General features: G+C 43.0%; 1 protein-coding gene across 2 annotated transcripts in view; it reads left to right on the plus strand.

The window, feature by feature from the left end:
• The window catches only part of TINAG (tubulointerstitial nephritis antigen), a 1,051,371-nt gene that overhangs the window by 973,135 nt on the left and 56,683 nt on the right, over positions 1 to 21,553 (plus strand). Inside the window, exon 10 of one of the 2 annotated variants that reach the window (XM_069606138.1) lies at positions 13,888 to 13,933. The exons of the other annotated variant lie outside the window; for it this stretch is intronic. Coding sequence (XP_069462239.1) covers positions 13,888 to 13,933 — 46 coding nt within the window. The remainder of the gene's footprint in view (positions 1 to 13,887; positions 13,934 to 21,553) is intronic. 2 annotated transcript variants of the gene reach the window in all.

Here is a 21,553-nt window from a genome sequence, read left to right on the forward strand (position 1 = left end):
GGTATTTACACCATGCCAGTATGCACTTTTTCCGCCTTCATGAGCCCGTTATTTGAATGTACTTTACAATGCTGTTAATAGCGGTCTGGTTGGTCATAATAGCCCGTAGTGGTAGATGATGCCGGTAATCCTTTACCGGCATCGTTTTTACCTTACCTCCAAACTCGGAATGAGGGCCAATGTGTCCTCATTATGGATTTGTCAGCAGTCTTTGCCCTAACTGTGCTGCCCTTGAGCGAGTAACCATTGGGTGTCCTCCACTCTGCAGTGTAAGTTTGGAATAATCTGTTTGCTTCTTTTGCTGCTGATTGTTGGCCCTGTCAATCTCATTGCCAGGCAATGCTGTTGCTTGATAGGTCTTGATGTCTGAGAGATGGTTCCAAAGAGTTTTTCCCTCAAACTTTACTGCTCGATCAGCCATTTTCTCCACGGTATAGGGACCAGTGAATCTTGGTACGCCCACCTTCGTATGAAGTTCCTCAGCAACACTGTGTCCCCAATGCTAACATGCCTTTTAACTCAAAGTCTTTGTGTTCGTTGTTGTTGCTGTTGCTTTATCTGCCGTCTTCTGGGCCTCCCCGGTTTCATTGTACCAGATGAGCGATAAAAGAGGCACTAGCAATCCTAGTCTAATACATTTGCACTACTCTCGGCTCGGATGAACCAGTGGTAGTTGCATGGGGTGTCCTGTCACCACCTCATGGAGTGTTAAATGGTGGTTGGACCCAGGCTTATTGCACAATGCAAACAGTGCAAGGGGTAGGCAGTGGAGCCAGTTCTTCTTTGTGCTCTGCTTAGTCTTTGTGATCATCTCTTTTAGGAGGCATTCAGGCATTCACTCACTCCATTTGCTTGCGGTTGATGCGCACAAGAGAACATATGATGTTGAATGCGCAGCAATGTAGTTATGTGCTTGAACATCTCATTGGCGGAGTAAGGGCTGTTGTCGACAGCAGGACCTCACACACACCCTATCGCAAGACCACTTCCCAGACCAGAAACGTGGCAGCCTGAGAGCATCAGGATGAGAACAGGGTCCTGCCTCAATCCCCTGAGAGAATGGACAGACAAATACTATCATGTAGCATTACCCTTGACAAACTTGGATCATGTCAACATAGTCGACATGTAGATGCTGAAATGGGCCTGCTGGCCGAGGTATGGCTCCTCTCACATCTCTCAATGTATGTCCTGCAGTGTACTGCTTACATGTCAATCAGATGTTTACAAATTCAGCCACGTTTTCTGCCAATTTAGGACAGAACCATGTTTCTCCGATATGGGCGGCAATGACCTCCTTTCCTGTGTGTGTTGGATAGTTTAACTGTGTCAGTGCAGTGGTTAATAATGCTAGTGGCATCCCCACTTTCCCTGTGTGGGTCTGCCACCATAGGGCATCTGTCGGAGATACTGCACATCCCCTCCTGGTTGGTCCACAGTTCTTTCTCCTCCCTGGGTGCAGCTTCCTGCAAATCCATTATTTGTGTTTTTGGTAATGCATAATACCCTTCCTTCAGTACCAAGTGCCTTGCATAATCTTGAGGCATGTGATGCTGCCTCCAATTATAGTTGCTCTCCAAAATATGCTGCGCATTTTGCTTCTGAGTCTGCTGCTTCATTCCATTTGAGATAGGATCTTACACTTGTGTGTGTGCCTGGCACTTCACTATGGCTCTCTGCATGGGGTACTGTATAACTTCAATTAATCTACCAAATAAAAGCGCATGCCGTACATGTGATCCGTCTGTTCCCCTGAAACATCTCCTCATCCATCGTGCCAGTTCTGAGTGTAGTGTTGACGTCAAGTATGCAGAGTCTGATTACACTGTCACTTCCTTTCCCTTGCTTTGTTCCAATGCTAGTATTAAAGCTACTAACTCTGCTGCTTGTGCCAAATAATGTGCTGGCAATCACGCACTCGCCACCACCTCACTTGTTCCATCTTCCTTCATTCTCACAACTGCAGTTCCTAATTGTCTGACCCCATCTGTCTGGTCAATTGTTGATGACCCGTCAATTGACAGCATGTCTCCCCTTCAAGTGCGTCCTCATGTACTTTGCGGGTGTCATTGAATTCCTGTATGTTTTCTGCACAGTCGTGTGCACAGTCTCCTTCTTGTAAAATGTCTGCTAGGAAAATCATTGGGTTGACAAGTCTGTAGCTCACTACCTTAAGTGATAGGTTTGATTGTAGCCCTGCATACCCTTATGCTCTCTGTGTTGCTGGTGTGCTCTTTGGTTTCTGTAGTATCCCAAAAAGGGCGTGCTCCACATAAAGAGTGAGGCTGTACCTCATGGTAGTCCCTGCTGATTTCTCCATTGTGAAAGCGGGAGCAGCCAAAGCTTGCTCGCACTAGTAGTGTCCCCTCATTACTGGGTCAAGTTTCCCACTTTAGTATGTTATTGGCTTATGTCCCAAGCTTGTCTTTTCTGGCAGTACCCCTTTCATCATTACTCCTTATGTGTGTGAGAACAGGAAAAATTCCTTTTTGTAGACTGGGATCCCTAGCAATGGAGCTGTGCATATGGCCTTTTTTAGAACATTAAATTCCTGAGTCATCTCTGTCGTCCAGTTTATTATTTGTGCCCTTTTTGTGCTTCCTTTAGAGCGCCCAATAAAGGGCTCATGTATGTACTGTAGTCAAAAACCCATGCTCTGCAGCAATTGCAAAACTCCAAGAACTGTTGCATCTCTCTCACTGTCGTGGGTTTGGCGGTCTTGTGTATTGTCTCTTCACTTTCTGGCGTGATCTGTTGGCCATTTTGGAAAATTGTCTGTCCACTGTATAGCACTTCTTTCTGACAGTACTGTAGTTTGGCTCTGTCCAACTTGTATCCCTTGTCAGCTAACACTGTCAGCATGTGCACTGAGTCATTTCTACACTGGTCTTCTGTCGTGCTGCAAATCACAACGTCACCATGCTCTCCATCTGTACATTGCCCAGGTCCATCTGGTGTTAAATAAGGATGGTGACTCGCAGTACCCTTGAGGAAGTCTTGTATGTTTTCACTTCTGGTTTCTATACATAAAGGAAGTCAAGTCTTGTGATTCTGGGTGTAGTGGTAGTGAGAAAAGGTATGTTTCAAGTCTATGACTGTGAAACAGGCAGATTCCGCTGAAATGCACCACATAATTGTTGCTGGATTTGCAACCAGAGGGTACTCTGCTTCTACAATTTGGTTTAGGGGGTGCAAATCCTGGATGAAATGCCACAACCCCTATTTTGCTTTCTTAACTGGGTACACAACCATGTTGCATGGGGAATCTGATGGTACTAGAATGCCTCGCTCTGTAAGTGCTGCAATTGCCTCGTAAATGCCCTTTCCTGCTTCCTTTGAGAGTGCATTATTCCATTGTCTGTGAATGAAAAGGTCATGTTTAGCCTGCTCATAATGTCTCGTCCCAGTATGTTTACAGGTGTCTGTCGAGAGCAAAGGCAGACACACATCGTGTTCCCCTATAGAAAGGGAGATATTGCCTGCAAAGGTAATCACTTCCAGAGCCCCAGAGAACCTTGAGTATTCATGGCATCGACTGACAATCTAAATGTTCCCTCTTGAATGCTTTACCTAGTGGCCCCTGTGGCTACAAGAAAGGAAATGTTTTGTCACCTATCGCCACCCATATGTAAGGTTCAGTTTCCTCCATAGATTTCAGTGTGATCGACAGGATGGAACACATGAAGTCCATCTGTGGGTTGTCATATTGAGGGCACAAGGACATCCCACTCCCAGAACATGGATTGTTCCAAAGCATTGTAACTCCTTCCAATTTTCTAATGGGGGTCATTGTTGTGGAGGCCATGTGTGCCATCATTCTGTCATTTGTTTGCATGCTGCTCTGAACTTGTGGCACTGGTGTGTTGTGTCTACTCTGTGATGATTGCAAATACTGTGGTATGGGTGATTGCATCTGTGATATCTGTGCTATGGGCTGGTGTGCTTGTGGAATCAGTTCTTGCTGCAGTTGTGGTTGGTCCTGTGCATAATAGCTTTCTTCGTCTCCCTGATATGCTTGTGCGTACTGTGCTCCCTAATACTGTTGCATTCCCCTGCTTCTGCACACCCTCAAAATGTGTCCTATCTGTCCGCATGACTAGCATTGTGGTGGCTCGCTCCCTTCACTCTGGAAAACCCCTGCATAATCCCCTGGGCCTTGCTGCACCGGTGGCCTGTATCCTCTAAATCCCCTGGGAATCCCTTTTGGTTGTGATGTATGTGTTGCCCACACCCACGTTCTCTCAGCGGCCGTCCTCTTCCTTGGAACCCATGCTGCATGTTCCCCCACCCCATGAATCCCCCTCATGAATGGTTGTGTGTACTGCTTCTTCTGTGTCCCCTGTGTACTTGCGCTGGTTAGTACCACCCCTTACATGGTGTACTTTGATATTTTTTTAGGGCTAGTTTTGCTTCCTCTAACTTCTTTTCATCTGCTTTTTTCTTGTTTTTCTTGCAATAGCCTACAATGATGAACAATCGTAAGCTGTATTTCTGGCCAAGATTTTGCTTTCATGCCTATCAACTTCCTTAACTGCTTCTGAACAGGTTCTGGCAACCCACAGCATATTATGCTATCTCCTCACAATCTCATATTCTCCAAGTCCTATGTGCGAGCCTGTGGGTGACGTCACCAACTCACTAGACAAGGTAGCGCGAAGAAGCCAAATTCTCCCTACAAAAATGTTACAACAGTTGCCCCAAAATACAAACAACTGCAAGACAAACCCCACAGCTGTCTTTCTGCCTCCTAGCAGAGAATCCCACTTTTCTCTTTTGTTAATTCCATACCTGTTGTATCGCCTAGCAAATAATACGCCTCCTCCGGACCTAACCAGTAAAATCACCTTCTGCAATCTAGGTCAGCTCCCTTGCTAAACCTTACGGGGATACTGTTATCTATGACCCGAGCTTAAACACCCAGCCTACAGGAAAACACTATTTACATACTTCTGTCATTTGCGCCTTTGAGTCAATAGTCTAGGTTGTTCATCAGAACCATTTACCTCTAACCTCGAATGTGCCCTAACCACAAATAAGGACGTCTATCTCCGCTCCTGTCCCTACTAAGTTTGACAATGCTTGACACTACTTTGATTATACTTGATCATGCTAAACACCACTAGACAATACTCCACAATACACAATACCCTCCCTCACACCCACAGTTGCCAAGTGACTGGGTCAATACTTACAATCCATGGTCTGCTGATGCTTGCTGGGCTGCAGCATCCCCCAAAGCTGCCAGTTCCCCGCCCTGGTCTGCTGGATGCCTTGCTGACCTCAGCAGGATAATTCCAAGATGGCACCTGGCAGACTTTCCACGGGTATGCGTTTCACCGTCTTTCTCGAAATACACGAGCGTTCTGCAGCCTCTCAGGTTCTGCGGGAGAAGAGTTGGCTTTGTGCTGGACTGGCACAGCCAACCATTACCTGTGCTACCAACTTGTTGGGAGGGACTCCCATGTATGCCAGAGTATGGCTGTCTGCTTGACTTCAAGTGCCCAACACCATCCCCAGATTAAACAGAGGACTCAGTCAACGGCAAGTACAAACTGTGGGTTATTGCAAGTAAAACCAACAGGGATCAATACAAGAAAACAGGAATTGTCTGCAACATCTCAGTTCTCCAATGTGTGCGGCCAGGTTTTGTATGACTCTGGCGTCACCATCTGAGCCCCTCTACAAAATACCTATCAATGCAGAGGATTGTCTTTTGAGAGTGGTATAACCTATACGGTATCCTATAGATGTTATTCTAATGGCTCTTGCATGTCAGGTGGCTGGCCTGTCCTGTCCCCAAGAAACTATTTATTACATATTGCAGAGTAATGGGCTTTTGTGCTGTTATTTTCCTTGTTTTACATATTCTTCCCCTGTTGAATATTCCAACATGTCCAACCATAAAAGTAACAGCAGTGATGGCATTATCATTTTGGTTCCAAATCCATCATCACTGGGGAAAAAGGCAACTGAGATGAAAATCACTGCAGACAGTGGCACTTCTTTAAACTCAAAGGTCACTGTTTCAAAAAAGAGGCAGAGGAGGTACTTTGGCTATACGACAACAAAACTCTATACCATAGGACTTCCAATATTCCACCTGTAGCACCCCAATCCACCAGTGCAACAACATCACCAACTGCAAATGAACCCTCAACTTCAGCAGCGGTCTCAACTGCACAGGCTACTGTTTTACTGGCTCCCAAAATGGCCCCTTTTTAAGACCATCTTTTAAGTTACAAAATACATAAAATTGAACACACACTGCAACAATATATTCCAATATCTATTGTAATTTATTTTATGCAGTTTCAGAAATCAAAATCTCTCAATTGTTTGCAGAAATGAAACAAGACTGTTGGGAGGGACTCCCAGATATGGCTGGGGAAACACTTGACTTCGAGGGCCTAACACTTTCCCCAGAATAAACGAAGGACTCAATGGCAAGTACAAACTGCAGTTTGTTGCAAGTAAAAGCAACAGGGATCAATACAAGAAAACAGGAATTCTCTGGTGCATCTTGCTTCTCCAACGTGTGGGCCCCTCTCCAAAAAACCTATCAACGAAGAGGACTGGGTACTTAGAGTACTATAACCTATACTGGGTCTCATTACACGGTATGCGGTAACCATGGTGCTATTAGCGCCATGGTTGCCGCTGGTATTTTACTGTGTCCGCCTTGGTGGATGGCGGAATTACCACCCTACTCCAAGGTGAGCGTGGGCGGTAATTCCCCATTCACCAAGGCACTTCCCCATTTTGGGGAAGGAGCTAATTACGGTACTGCAAATTGCGGTACATTAATTAGCAGCAAGGTCCCTTTGCGGGCCCGTTCCTTAACAGCCGTTGAGGTTGGGTCCCGCAAAGGGACCTCGTAGTAAGGTGGTAAGGGTTTACCGGTACCGGTGCCCTTACCGGTAAACCCTTACCGCATTCCGTGTAATGAGGCCCACTGTCTCCTATAGATGTTATTCTACTGATTCTTGCATGTCAGATGGCTGGCCTGTCCCGTCCCCAATACACTTTCTATTACATTTTTGCAGAGTAATGGGCTTACTATTGGTTCATGCCTTTTGCCATCCACCACTGGGTTTCCAGGTTGTGATTGGTTAGAGCTGATCTCCCCCAGGCCTGGTACACTATAAAGTTCTCAGCTCGCTGTTTACCTCTTAGAGGTGATATGAACGATTATGTGTCTGTATTGTAACTTGTGTGTAGCGCCTTTGCCTATGAGACTGTGCTCCTCACGTCACAACACTTGTTGTAGTTTACATCTGGTTTGCTGGGATCGGCTCTGCATTCCCACCACAGATGACTGTCCATTGTCTCATTTGTCTGTACCCCATGCTTAGAGACCACAAATTTTAGTTCTGCAGTTCAAATTTATGAGGATTTATTCTGCTTCTCTGCAACTGGTCTCCTTGTCATCTAGAGTTTGGACTGCGTCTCTGTCTCTCTGACTTTTGCTGTGAGTCTGTAGTATTGCTCTCTGTGCAGCCTGAATCAGCTTCTCCTTGTCTCATGCTCTGTAGCTTGAGGCCTGCTGTAATTTTCCTAAACCTTAAAATGCGGTTTCAACATCGTACATTTTACGCTATATTATCTATAGGTTTAGCGATTTGTGGTTTTATAAAGCTCCAAGCTCCAAATATGCTCCTGTATGTCCACTCAATTATTGTTCTAAGCATCTACAAGCTTGCTCAGGATCTCTTGTGCCTTTTGATTCTGCATTACTGCATTTGGCTAGTGCGAGAAATAATAAAGTCATTGACAGTAGGTATATGTATCTGTCCTCTAGCTATAGCACTGAGTAAGCATGCTTTTCATGTATGCGATTGTGTGTTTGTGTGGTACTGTGCAGGACTGCGTATGTGCTTCATGTCTAATGCTGCTACATCATGGTGTCACTAATAACGCCAGGACTGTGGCTTCTTGGTGCTTTAGTCAAGGCTGTCCATAGGGTATTTTTGTCCATGATCTCTGTTTCTTCTCCTATCCCTGTGAATATGTGTACTGAATCTTATGTCTAAATTAAAACCTACTAACCACAATTATGACCCGATCCCTGCATATTTGGTCAGAAGACATGTGGCAGTCTTAAGTGCACCTGTGTTGGCTATTGGAAATGTCTCCCTAACTCAGGGTTGTATTCCAGTGGAACTAAAAAGAGTCTTATATTACACCCTTACTGAAAAAAATACATTGGATTATAAGGTACATTCCAATTATCACCCAATTGCAGGCTCATCCTGACTATCCAAGTTTCTGGAGAAAATTGTTATGATACAATTACAGGCTTTTCTGGAGGACCAGGGAATTCTGGATTTGTATCGATCCGATTTTAGACCGGGTCATGGGAACGAGGCGACATTATTGACAGTCTGGGATGACAACTTAAAGGCAGCCGATGAGGGTGACATCAGCATGCTAGTCATGTTGGACCTCTCTGCTGCCTTTGATACAGTAGACTTTGGGATACTTATCTCAAGACTATCTGCTACAGCCCAGGTCCCCAATGCATTGTTTCAATGGTTTAGTTCTTTTCTAAATAACCGATTTGAGCAGGTTAAACTGGGGACTTTTATTTCTGGCACTCAAATATGGAGTCCCCCAGGGTTCTTCACTATCACCGCTGCTTTTTAATATTTAAATTCACCATCTGCTGGATATTTTTGCAGAATTTGTACTGCTCTATAATTCTTATGTCGAAAACACGTAAATCTATGTGCGGCTAAATTAACCATGGAAGCTACACAATGAATGCTTGTATGTGCCAGTAAAATTAAGAGCTGGATGGTTGCCAATAAGCTCCAATTCGACCCAAATAAAATAGAGGTCATTCTATTTGCCCCTAAGATAAAGACTGGCAAAAACTCTATCATATTTGCCGAGTCCAGAGTTATTTGAGTTTTCTACATCATTTGCTTCAAAAGTAAAAAACCTCGGTTGTATCTGGCAGGCAAACTTAAACTGCAATGTGCAGGTCAATGACAGAGTGAAATCTTTATATTACCAACTTAGATTGGTAAAACTGTTGCTACTATTGATCTCACCTTAAGATCATCCCCTGGTTGTTGGAGCCCAGGTTAATTCCAGGCTTAATTATTGTAATGCTCTTCTAATGGGAGTTCCAAAGAAGCAAATCCAGCGTTTGCAGGTTGCACAAAATTCAGCCGTTAGTCTGTTTTTTTCACTGCCACGCCATTGACACATCTCTCAACATCGGAGTGAACTCCATTGGTTGCCCATATAACATAGGGTGATGTTTAAGACTCTGTGTCTGGTCTTTAGGTGCATCCAAGGGACCGCCCGAGTTACCTGGTGTCAGAAATCTCAGCCTATCACCTGAACGCTGGTTGCCATCATCATCATGACAACAGCTATTGGTAGTTCCCCACTCAAATTCTGTGACATGGGGCAACAGATGCTTCTCTTATGCAGGGCATAGAGCTTGTAAAGCCCTACCCTATGAGCTCCGCTACACCAAGTCTTTGTTGGACTTCGGAAAAAACTGAAAACTCATCTTTTCATCTAAAACAGTAGATGATTCTGGCTTTCTGGTTCTGTGTTGACCTTATATCTGTGCCCAGATGTAATCTTGTTTGCCCAGTTCCCATGTGGATATGCGCTCTATGAATGCAAAATTACATACATACATACAAGATTCAATTTGTATGGCTGGCTGAGTGGCTACCTTTCTGTATACTTGTCAATTATTGATGCACTTGGGATCTGTCTGAAATAGGATGAGTGGCGGCGAGCGTTTCTGGCTCTTCATTCTGCCATGAATATGGGGGTGAGCAGGAGCATCCTCAGGACCCTCTTTTCAAGACTGTTAAAAAAAAGAGGCAAAGGACGTTCTAGGCACATTGTGCAATAAAACTCTCCGACAGGGCCCTTCTCAATGTTCCATCACAAAGCCTACAAACATCAATAATGAGAAACCATCTAGTTCAAATCCACTACAAAGATGTAGATGATGACTGTCAGAAATCACAAGAGCACCACAAATAAAAATGCATGGGGCTCATGCATTACATGCACAGACATCAGCACACATTCCAGCAGCTGCATCCACAAGTCATCAACAACACTTGCCACAGTGTCAACTACACTTTTACAATTTGACCAGCTTTTCCCATGTCCAGAAGTATTGCCATGTTCTGAATGTAGGTTGATCTTTCACGGAAGTAAACTGTACAACATCTAGTGAAAGTCCACTGGGAGGATGAGCTCAATTCAGCTACAATAAAATACACACAACTCAACTACCTCACAAAACACTCAAACGACCTAACACTACTGCGTACCTGGAAGTGGATTAAAATTACAATAAATACAATCAAATACACTTTTGATCTCACTAACATAAATACCAGAACTAAATGCCTGCATGAAAATGTCATTAATTGACAAATCTATAAAACTTAAAAACACATATCAAATACTTGCCACACAATCAAAACAGATGAAAACAATCATAACAACCAACTTATAAAATAGGAAAATATAACTAACACACACAAGACTGAATAAACATACCAAAAATCAATAACAAAGAATGAAACTCAAAGAAATCTATTTCCCCCAACCCAGCCTCTTTCATAGCTGCGGCTATCCGACGTGGCTGCAGTTCCTGCTTTGTATCTGTGGCTATTCGTATTTTTTTTGCAAACTCAAAATCAAACTAAGCCGGCCTTCCAAACTTCAACTGAAATAAGGGAACCCCTAAGCACACAAAATAACACACACAGATACATTTCTGTGCTAGATCATCAACATAACAATATGCTTATTGCACAGAAAATAATGTTTATAAACGCTACTATAAATATAACTTCGCCTACAAACCCAATCAATAAAAAGACAAAAAGCATTGATGCGCCTGCGCACATGTTTTTTATACATGCAGTTATAGAACACCGATACATGAGCGTTTCACTAGCTGCAGCTATTTGCAAAAGCTACGACTTAGAAAATGTATTTCCACTCCTCCAAACACCAAACAAGAGTCCCTAACACACATATCGGCCCCCCTCCACTCTCCATGGTCTTCCTCCACTCTGCTGGTCTCTCCCAATCCTCCAAAACACTGAATGCATCTATGATGCCACTCCACCCAAACTTTCAGATAGCCATGGCTACTAACTCACAACATGCCATTTGCCACAATATAGCCACGGCAACACAGGGTACAACATCTACCCGCGAGTACCAAAGCTGCGCACTAAGTGGCTGCTTGATAGCTGCGGATAATTACAACAGTACCATCAACCAATTACAAACTCAAAAACACACATATCATATATACTCTGCTCATACAAACACAATTCAAAATAGAAATCGTTTTTCCTGGATACACAGAAAGACTGCAGTTATCATGGTTGGTTTGAAAACTGTGTAGCTGATCGGAGACAGTTGGCTGTTTTGGTTACTGCCTTTTTAAAATAAATATATATATATAATAGAGCTTTCTTAGAAATACAATGTATAATAGATCAGTCTCATAAGGGATTCTTTCGGGTGCAAACAGTGTACTTTTTTTGCACACTGAGGCATATATCACACTGTTTGCACCCGAAAGATGATCCAACAAACCTGTGATGAAGACCCTACCCAGTCGTTGCTCCGGTTAACCGCGCCTCCAATATTCAACTGCCCATTGGTCTACATCGTAGCCACGGTTATTCTTTAAAAAGAAAATATCCTTCTATCTGAAAAAACAGAAAACATAATCAGTTAGAAAACACACACACTTTAAGAAACACATTTTAATACACGTTTCTATGACCCTCTTATCTTACATGCAGTGCTTCACAAGCACTATATAAGATACGGCATTTGTGCATACAACACAGTTGATTTCTTTACACATACTAATCATTGTGTCATTGGGAACAAGAATCGAACTTGGATTAAACATAACTTTAAAAAACTAGGTGTGAGCAGTGATTGTGCATAATCAAACTCCACACATTAAAGGTAAGGTGCGGCCACCAACAACCAGAGACTCAAAACACCTGCAGCACCCCATTTCAAGATTAATCGGAAATGCTAGACAAGTTCTTCTTCTTCAAAAATAGAGAAAGACATGTTTTACCATTTTCCAAACATCCAGCTACGGGAGGTGGAAAAGGGGGGTGCATTTTGTTTAAAGGATATCTCATAAACCGAAGATGTTAGAAAAGAAGGAAATGATATTTTTCATCTTCATTATAAAGTAAGTATACATGCCAAATATCCTGCTCCTAACGGCAGTAGATGTAAACATATGGATATCACAAAAAAAGCAATACTCTTTTTTTCACATCTGATAGTTGAGTCATAATATATAATTACAATTCAATATTATACTGTTACAATTTAACATTACAGTAATTGTAAACAGAATAATATCATATTTGTAATGTTCCGGACGGACAACCTGCCCACAACTTAGCTGATTGATGCACATGCAAGATAAACACCTAGAATTAACAAACACTCACAAAGTTAATGTCAGCGAGTGAGCAACCTAAACGGGCACAACCGAGGGCACATGTCATTGCGAGTGGTCACATTTTTTTCTATTTTTTAAAATGTGATGATTAAAAGTTTGGAGCTGCGTTTCTCTGTTCCTAGATACAGTTTATTTCTTCTTTCATTTCAATTATTGTTTGTTTCTTTGGTTTAAATTATATTTCTATCTTTAAAAAGTTTATTTATTTAAGTATAAATAGTAGAATAATAGTCACCAAAAATAATATATTGACCTCCTTCTCTTCTTTTACTCCTTTTCCATAAAACAAAATTCAAAATGCAAATTGAAAATATTAATGTAAATGGTGTGATGACACCACACACAGTTGTAAAAATTGTAGGCGATGGAATGTGCCTATTCTGGGTGCTATCTCTTGTTATGTATAGCAGTCAAACTCTAGATAGGGAAGTACACTTACAAATAGTTGATCATGTTATTGAAAATTGGGATGAATTCTCTATAATGTCCCACAGCAGTGATAGTAACAAATATACGAGTGCCAATGAATAATTTGACGACATACTTATGGTGGTCTATGCGAGTTGACATCGGCTGGACAGCTTTTCGAACTAGTTTTCGAAGTTTATCGTGAACATGAAATTAGGTAATGAAGGTAACCCTTGTAGAACATTAATGTTTTATGCAAAATCTTTCCAGCTGCAATTTTTATGCTTATTTGCCTTATGAACCAGATAGTGTTTCTAATAGCAATACATTATTACGTTAAGACATCAACCTGTACATTATATTTTGTACAGTTTGAACAAAAAACTCATGTGTTTTTGAGAAACAATTTTACCAAATCCCAAAATCCACGTGAGCAAAGCCTTGGGCAACAGCTAGTATTAAAATAGAGGTATTGAAGAAGAGGTTCAGATTCAACTACAATAGGCGCTCCCCTTTTCAAAGCAAGTGTTTCAAGGTTTGCACTACCAACCCTATGATCATGAATCTCACACAAACATGTATGAGCTTAGGCTGAGCATGGTCATTCATTAAATGACTACCACCATCTTGATAAATGGCATTGCTGGCCTCCACTTCAGGATGACAGATAAAGTGACATGCATGGTATGGGCAAAACCTTTTGCACGGATAGTGTTGATTGTGACTAGCTTCATCCCATGGAGAGAAAGGAGGACTGAAGTTAATAAGCTTAAAGTCAGTTTGCAAAAATAATAAATGTTTTCGAGGATGCTCACCAAGATGTTTGCAGTTATATCACAGCAAAGCTTACATTGTGTGTCAGACAATAGTATAAATGTTCATGGCAAGTACTGTAGTTCACTTACAGTAACGTTCTTATTGTCTAAGTTGCAATTCCTATTGTGTATGTTATTTCCTAACAGTTTCTTATTTTCCTTTAGATGGGGAACAATAAATGGGCCAAATGGAGAAAAAAAGAAATTCTGGGTAAGTTAATTATTTTGTGGTGAAACAAACATTTATACAAAAGAGGAATAGTATTGCCTAGAGAATGCACATAAAGGAACACGCATCACACACACACATACACACGCACACATTATTGTGCAGACATCACACATAAGTACACATGAAAGCAAGCCACATAGAGAATGCACACACTCAGTCGGAACATGATTTCACATACACACACAAACAACATACATAAATTCATCCATTGGCAGACATGGATGGGAGACATACACCTTCGGCACTATAGGCATCCCCCATATAAGAAGTGCACTTATTAGCCACCATCACTGTGTAGTATTGGTAGGTGTCCACCAGGTGGAGTAGGTAGCAGTGCATCATCAGGCAGTATAGGTAGGGCCCCATTTGGGATTACAAGGGTGTCTGCCTTTGGAAAGCATTGTTATGCTCCATTAGCCAAAATAGGGAATAAGGCCCCTTTTGGGAATCATATCTGTGAACCTATTTCCAAGAATCACTGGCCTATCACTGATCTCAGAATTAAAGTATGTTTAGTAAAAGATGTGCCAAAAGCAAATTAAATCATTTTTATAGATAATCGGAACGTATGAGTTAAAACTAGAGTTGGACAAATGCCCTTGTTTCTCCAAAGCCAACACCAGCAATTTCTTCAAGGAGTGTGTGTTTCCGATTGTAGTTCCTAGTTCCCAAGAGCTCAATCAATGAATTTAGATATTCTGCTGGATCTTGATGTTTAATTTTCTTCTTTACAAGGATATGAACTCACACACATTCCCGTGTGAAATGGTAGATATCTAGGAATTCGGTGGGACTAAACTGGTGGTTGTATGATAGGAGAGGGGCATTTGCATGTTCTTTGATGTCATTTGAAATTTTTCCTGGTTGACCATTTAAAAATTGCAATTTTGATTTGGCCTTGATAGTTGGCAGGTGTAGTGGCAACTTTGATAGAAAAATGCACGGGCCATTATCACCATTCCTCCTTTCATACAACCTTTGCACCCTTGCTACAACACATCAATCAACACAAACCATGTCTTGCTCGCACAGATGCTCCAATTGAAAACCTGACAAGATCAAACATGTCTCACCAATTCTGGTAGGAAATGAACACACTGCCCATCGTTTGGAAAGTATGAATGTAATATGCAGAGACAGGCGAGGGAGTGGATCTAGTGCACAGGCAGTTGGACAGCAGGCCCAAGTGGCCAGAGACTCGTATGAGTTCAATGTATGTCTCATTTCCACTGCACTCCACTCCTCAGAGTAGATGTAATGCATTATTGAGCATTTACTTCCCCGCAGAAAGCTGTGTGATTTAAAAGAGTGAAAAGTTACACGTAATCAAATACAAGATAATGCATATAAATCTGTTTTAGAATTGGGCAAATCTTTGAATAAATTGCACCAAAGCTTCAAAATAAATAAATAATAATGTAATCAGATCTTTTAGTATGTAAACACAGGGCATGCCACCACTGTCCATTGAGAAACCTCGCAGAGCACTCGAGCGTGCAGTGCAGTAAGGATTGCTGACTGTCAAACAAGTATCACGAACCCTTACACATACCACTACCTTCTCTTGAAATCACGCAACTGCGGAAAGGTGAATATATTTACGCAATATCACAAAACTAAAGTTAACATTGAGTCACAGTCTGACTAGTCTCAGTCAACTCATATAAAATCTCCATTCCCCTCGCGCCAAAAAAATGAAAGAATCGACATGATTTTGATTGTGCTTGACAACAATTCACATTTCTTTCATAGACTGTTGCTCTTTTGTACAAAATGTTTAAACGATTTCCTATTTCCATAATTGAAACTGGTAAGAAAAAACAACACAGCAAAAGAAGCTAACGGCCTCTCCGATCCCTCTTAAAACATGTTTGTAGGTTTTCTAAAATGACGTGTGGGACAGATTTGTAAAATTGCAGTTAGCACCCGCTCCCCAGCAACACCACGATCTTTCAGATGGAACTGATGAGATCCATGTGTCCCTGTGATTGAAACATGGAACCGTTTAACAAAATAATCTTGATAGAAAAAAACAACAGCACACATCAGCATTTATTTCCCTGCTCAGCCATAAAACATCTATGCAATTTCCTCATGCATTTGCGTGTTCTGCAAAAAGAATGATTAAGCATAGAAACAACATTTTTAAAGATGAAAAATGACTATTAATACTCTGAACACATTGGGCCTAATTACGAGGTGGACGGTAAGGGGTTAACGGTGCTGGTAAAGGTGCCGGAGCCGTTAACCCCCTACTGCCCTATTACGAGGTCTCCTCGCGGGTTGTTAACGGGCCCGTTGTTAGCATCATCCGCATTCCCATTGAGCCCTATGGGGGCTCGAATGGGAATGGGGATGCACAGGGTCTGGGTTCCCTGAATGGGGAAATACCGGGCCCTCCAAGGTCGGAATGGCCTGGTAATTCCTCATTCAAGGAACCCGGGCCCGGTACATGGGGGTAGCCATGCCGCTATTACCTAGTAATGACCCCCATTGGATTGTCTTTTCAGCAGAAGCACAGTCGTAGCTACTCTTACTGTTGAATGGAGTGCTTACTGCTTTTGCTACAGTTGAGAGACACTGGGCTTCATAATGAATTTAGCAGTAATTATGTGATTTTCCCCAGAATTACCACCAAACACAATTACCATTACCCCTACTCTGTACTGCCAGATTATAAGTGGTATTAAGGCGGGATTGATACACAATTTGGAGTTTATAGTACTCCATGGCTTTCTTGGCAGGTTTACCCCGCTAATAATTCTTCTGTAGTAAATCCTCTCATTTGTTTAAGTATTCTGGAGGAGAATCCCCCTCTTCATCTGCTTCTCGGAATCTGCCAGTGAGGTAAAATAGTGGTGCTAAAAAAAGTACAGCCACAAATGTACCACATTGCAAAACTATTAATGATGCCACATAAGTAAGGATTTGTCATTTACGAAGCATGAAATAACATTTTAGATGAGGTTACTAACAACCGAAATTGGAAGTTATTTTTAAACGAAAAATACATCAAAGTGATTGTCAAGTCTGGTGGGAATTTCACCCGCAACCTGCTAGATTTCACACTGAGCACAGCAGTGAGCAATGTTAGGATGCAGGTGCAACACCCAAAATGTGTAGAAAAGTACAAACTGTGGACATTTTATCAGCATGAAGATTTGATCATTTTTAGTGTTAGTGTTTCAGTCATTTGTTGCAGCATTTCGGGCCATTTTTAAATTGGATTTAGTTTTGACACATTCTAGAGAGACTAGGCTACCGAGTATGTGTTGGAATGATGGGCAGCAAAATATATTGTTACTGGTCTCCATTAGCATAATGGCCTCTTGCCACAATAGCTAGAGTCCTGCCATTTTAAACTAGGGCCTGTTAGTGTTGTAGATGCATGCAGTTCGTGGCATTAGGCCACTAACCTGTAGATTCGAGCCACAGTCCTTTCATTTAATTACACTTTCCTTGGAGGATTAGTGAAGTGCACCACACATATTAGCTATTGTTGCAGGACCTAGCTGTTCTCAGGAGTTTTGAGTGAAATGTAGAATAACGGTTTGTGTTCTTGAACAAACTAGAGTGTGGTTTTACTGCCCCCTAGGGAGTTTTGGGAAAACTGGGTCTGCAATAGAATGACCTGGTAGTATAAATACACATGCAAAATTAATTTCCAAACAGTGGAGTCTCAATCTCATTTTCTTTTAAGTCACCGGGTTACCAAGAGATAGCCAGAAGAATGTGTGGCTGATCCAGGTTGCCATTTAGAGCATCATTGGCATCAGGACAGCTATAAGCCCCCTGCTGAAGGTAGTGGCTCTGCTGCATTTCCTCACCACCGGCACATTCCAGCGCACAGTCAGGGAGCTGCATGCCATCTCCCAGCCAGGATTCCCCAAAGTCCTCATGCAGGTCCTGAATGCCCTCCTGCATCAGGTGTCCGAGCACATTGCCCTACCTACGACACAGGCCCAGGTACATGCCACCAAGGTATGCTTTCATGCCCTTGCTGGCATGCCAATGTAGTTGCAGCCTTGTACTGAATACACATTGAGCTGGTTGCCGCCCATGCCACAGAGGAAGTTTATCATAACAGAAAGCTCTACCACTCAATGAATGTGCAGTTTGTCTGTGATGTGGACCTGACGATCAGGCACTGCTGCGCATGTTACCCAGGATCAACACTTGACTCCATGGTCCTGCGCATTAGCACGCTGTCTGGGTACATGGAGCATTATGCCTGACAGCAAACCTGGCTATTGGTTGAGTCAAAGGATTAAAACACTGCATTGTATGTGTACTGGGTTATGGGGAGGGGGGGGGGTTGTTCACTGTCTCCGGTGAATGGGCCACAGGCAACATGTAAATGGAGGGACACAATCTGCATGCCAGAATGGCTGCCCACGGATGGCATGCACCACATAAGTGAACAGAAGAACACACCAGCACAGTCTGGGCACAGATGGACCGGCACATGTAATGCACCACAGGTACCCGAATGCATCACTCTCATGTCACATAGTACATCATATGCACACAATGACCCACCCACCACCACCTAGACGTCCTTGTGAGTTTTTTCCTACACATGTCCAGACCAGCAGTAACTGTCACAGGGTGCGGCAAGGTGATTGATGTCCTGCAAGCGCAAGTTCAAATATGCATGTGTCACAGATTGTTAGGCAGAAATATATGCAGTACCATTTGGGAACACCACACACAATTAAGATTACAAGTGACAGTATAAGTTCACCTTTGGTACAAGCCTGTACTACACAGTAAAAGTGAATGCACTCAATGAATGTGCTGTTTGTCTGTGATGTGGACCTGACGATCAGGCACTGCTGCGCATGTTACCCAGGATCAACACTTGACTCCATGGTCCTGCGCATTAGCACGCTGTCTGGGTACATGGAGCATTATGCCTGACAGCAAACCTGGCTATTGGTTGCGTCAAAGGATTAAAACACTGCATTGTATGTGTACTGGGTTATGGGGAGGGGGGGGTTGTTCACTGTCTCCGGTGAATGGGCCACAGGCAACATGTAAATGGAGGGACACAATCTGCATGCCAGAATGGCTGCCCACGGATGGCATGCACCACATAAGTGAACAGAAGAACACACCAGCACAGTCTGGGCACAGATGGACCGGCACATGTAATGCACCACAGGTACCCGAATGCATCACTCTCATGTCACATAGTACATCATATGCACACAATGACCCACCCACCACCACCTAGACGTCCTTGTGAGTTTTTTCCTACACATGTCCAGACCAGCAGTAACTGTCACAGGGTGCGGCAAGGTGATTGATGTCCTGCAAGCGCAAATTCAAATATGCATGTGTCACAGATTGTTAGGCAGAAATATATGCAGTACCATTTGGGAACACCACACACAATTAAGATTACAAGTGACAGTATAAGTTCACCTTTGGTACAAGCCTGTACTACACAGTAAAAGTGGTAGCGATGGCTGAGCAGCCAGACTTATCTCAAGAGCAAGTAAGATGTAGCAATAGTTACACAAAGGACAGCAATTACTATGAATCAAACCAACACTGACTCAAGGTTTCTGAGTAAAAGAATATACATTTATTTACACATCAGTTGTATAACATTTCACTAAAGTAAAGCAGTTGAAAAATCACATTACAAATACATCACACCACTCCCAACAAATTCTGGACAAGTTTAAACACAAAATGAAGTAAGAGCAAAATGGCACTCCAGCAATTTAAAAAGGGAGGGAAAGACAAAGCTAGGTAAAAATTTAGCAGCACCAACGGGTTAGTAAGCAGGGCAAACTAGAAAGAGGAACTACCGTGATGGAATCAAATCAAATAGGCTTAGGGCCAAAGTCAATAGGACAAAAGTCTTTTGCTCAAGATCACACAGTTCAGGGTAGTTTGCGGTTAAGTCTTTGCCAAGAGTTCTGGACAAAGTTGGTCAGCAGAAAAGTTAGTTTAAAGAGTAGAGAAGGACAAGCCCTCGGATTGGTGAAAGGTTTCACACACCTTCACCGCGGCTGGACGAAACGAACAACCGGATTTTCACAGTACCTTCAAATGGATAAGAAGCTGTAGCTGAGGCTAACGTTCCTGGCAGTTCCTGCAGGCTCACGGTTCCTGAAGCGACTGTCGGACTGACATGAAGTAGGAAGACTGGAGGGTCCTGCACTACCCAGGGAAGAAACCAGCAGCAAACAGCAGAGCAAAACAACAAATAAAAGGTGCGCTCCTTAAAATCCAAGCAGGGTCCGACCTTCCTGGCTATCTGGCCCACTGTAGCTCTGTACAGCGAATTCGACCAGAGGAGGAAGTCCTGGCTTGTAGTTTGGGTGAACTGGTTGGTCCCACCAGCTCAGGGGAACAAGATTCCGGGAGGATCTTCTCTGTCGTTGGAGTTCGAGGATTCGGACCTGCAGCAGGGCTTCATCGGGTGGTTCAGTCGTGGTAGGGGTCTTCTTCCGTCAGCTCCTCATTGGTTCTTTTGTTCCAGTGGCGACTCTGCCCTTCCAGACCCAGAGACCTGCTTTTTATGCAGTTTTCCCCCATTCACACAGCCTGGCTGTCAATCACACAGCAGGGTGGCTGTCCTGGCCGGAAATCACCTAGCCAACCAAACAGGAGTGCGACTTGGGTTACCAAGGGAACCCATGGCAGGGGTCGTAAAACCCCTCCCTCACATTCTGCCTATCCAGACTTTCAGGCACCTAAGGAGGGCTTCGGTGTAGAATCCCGCGAAGAGACGGTGAACAAAGGAACCAAACCTGGTCTGGTGCGCAGAGAAAAACATGAGAAAGACATTTTCAAAAAGAAATGTCGAATAAACCCAGCCGGAACCGTATAAAAACTTATATGGTCTAGCGGGTTTAAATTCGAGGCTACCAAAATAGCCTAAAACAATACCAAGGTTATTTAAGATAACCACGGTAGGAAAAATATGGTAATTACCACTGTCACCAGCCAAATCTTGATGAAAAGGGAGCAAAACAATGCTCCAAGAGAAACAGACAAAAAGGGATAAGTATTAACCCTTTCCAGTACTCCATGTAAGATGGTTTGTACTGGGTCTGTGCATTTAAAAAGACTAATAAAGTCACACGTTCTGGGAGACAGTAGTCAGTCCCAGAAAATGGAGTCTGAGTTGGGAATTCTAAAAGACAACCCTGTGTCACTGCAATGAAGGTGCTATATAACACACAGTAAAACAATGATGACTGTGGAGTAGGTGAGGCTCCACAGTCTATGAACACAAAAATGTTAAACACACACAGCAAAACACATGTAAGAGTGGGAAGAAAGGGCTCACACTCTTACCAGGTGAAAAAATAAATCCTAGAAATCCAGCAAAGCTGCTGAATGACTCAGTAGGTAAGGGAAATTAGCCACTCCTGAGAATTCTCCCTAACTCAGATCCACATCCAAACATGCATGCACTGCCCAGGGACCTCAGTGACAGTGCCCTCCTTATGTCTGTTCCCATGCCGGTGATTCCAGCTACTCCTTACTACCATGGCTCATGACTCCTGTGAGACATCCACAGAGCCACCAGGAATCTGCGTACAACTGTGCGCAAATCAGAACCAGGGTAATAATTGA

Source organism: Ambystoma mexicanum, chromosome 4p (genome assembly GCF_040938575.1).
Source record: "Ambystoma mexicanum isolate Mex_15411 chromosome 4p, UKY_AmexF1_1, whole genome shotgun sequence".
Taxonomy (NCBI): Eukaryota; Metazoa; Chordata; class Amphibia; order Caudata; family Ambystomatidae; genus Ambystoma; species Ambystoma mexicanum.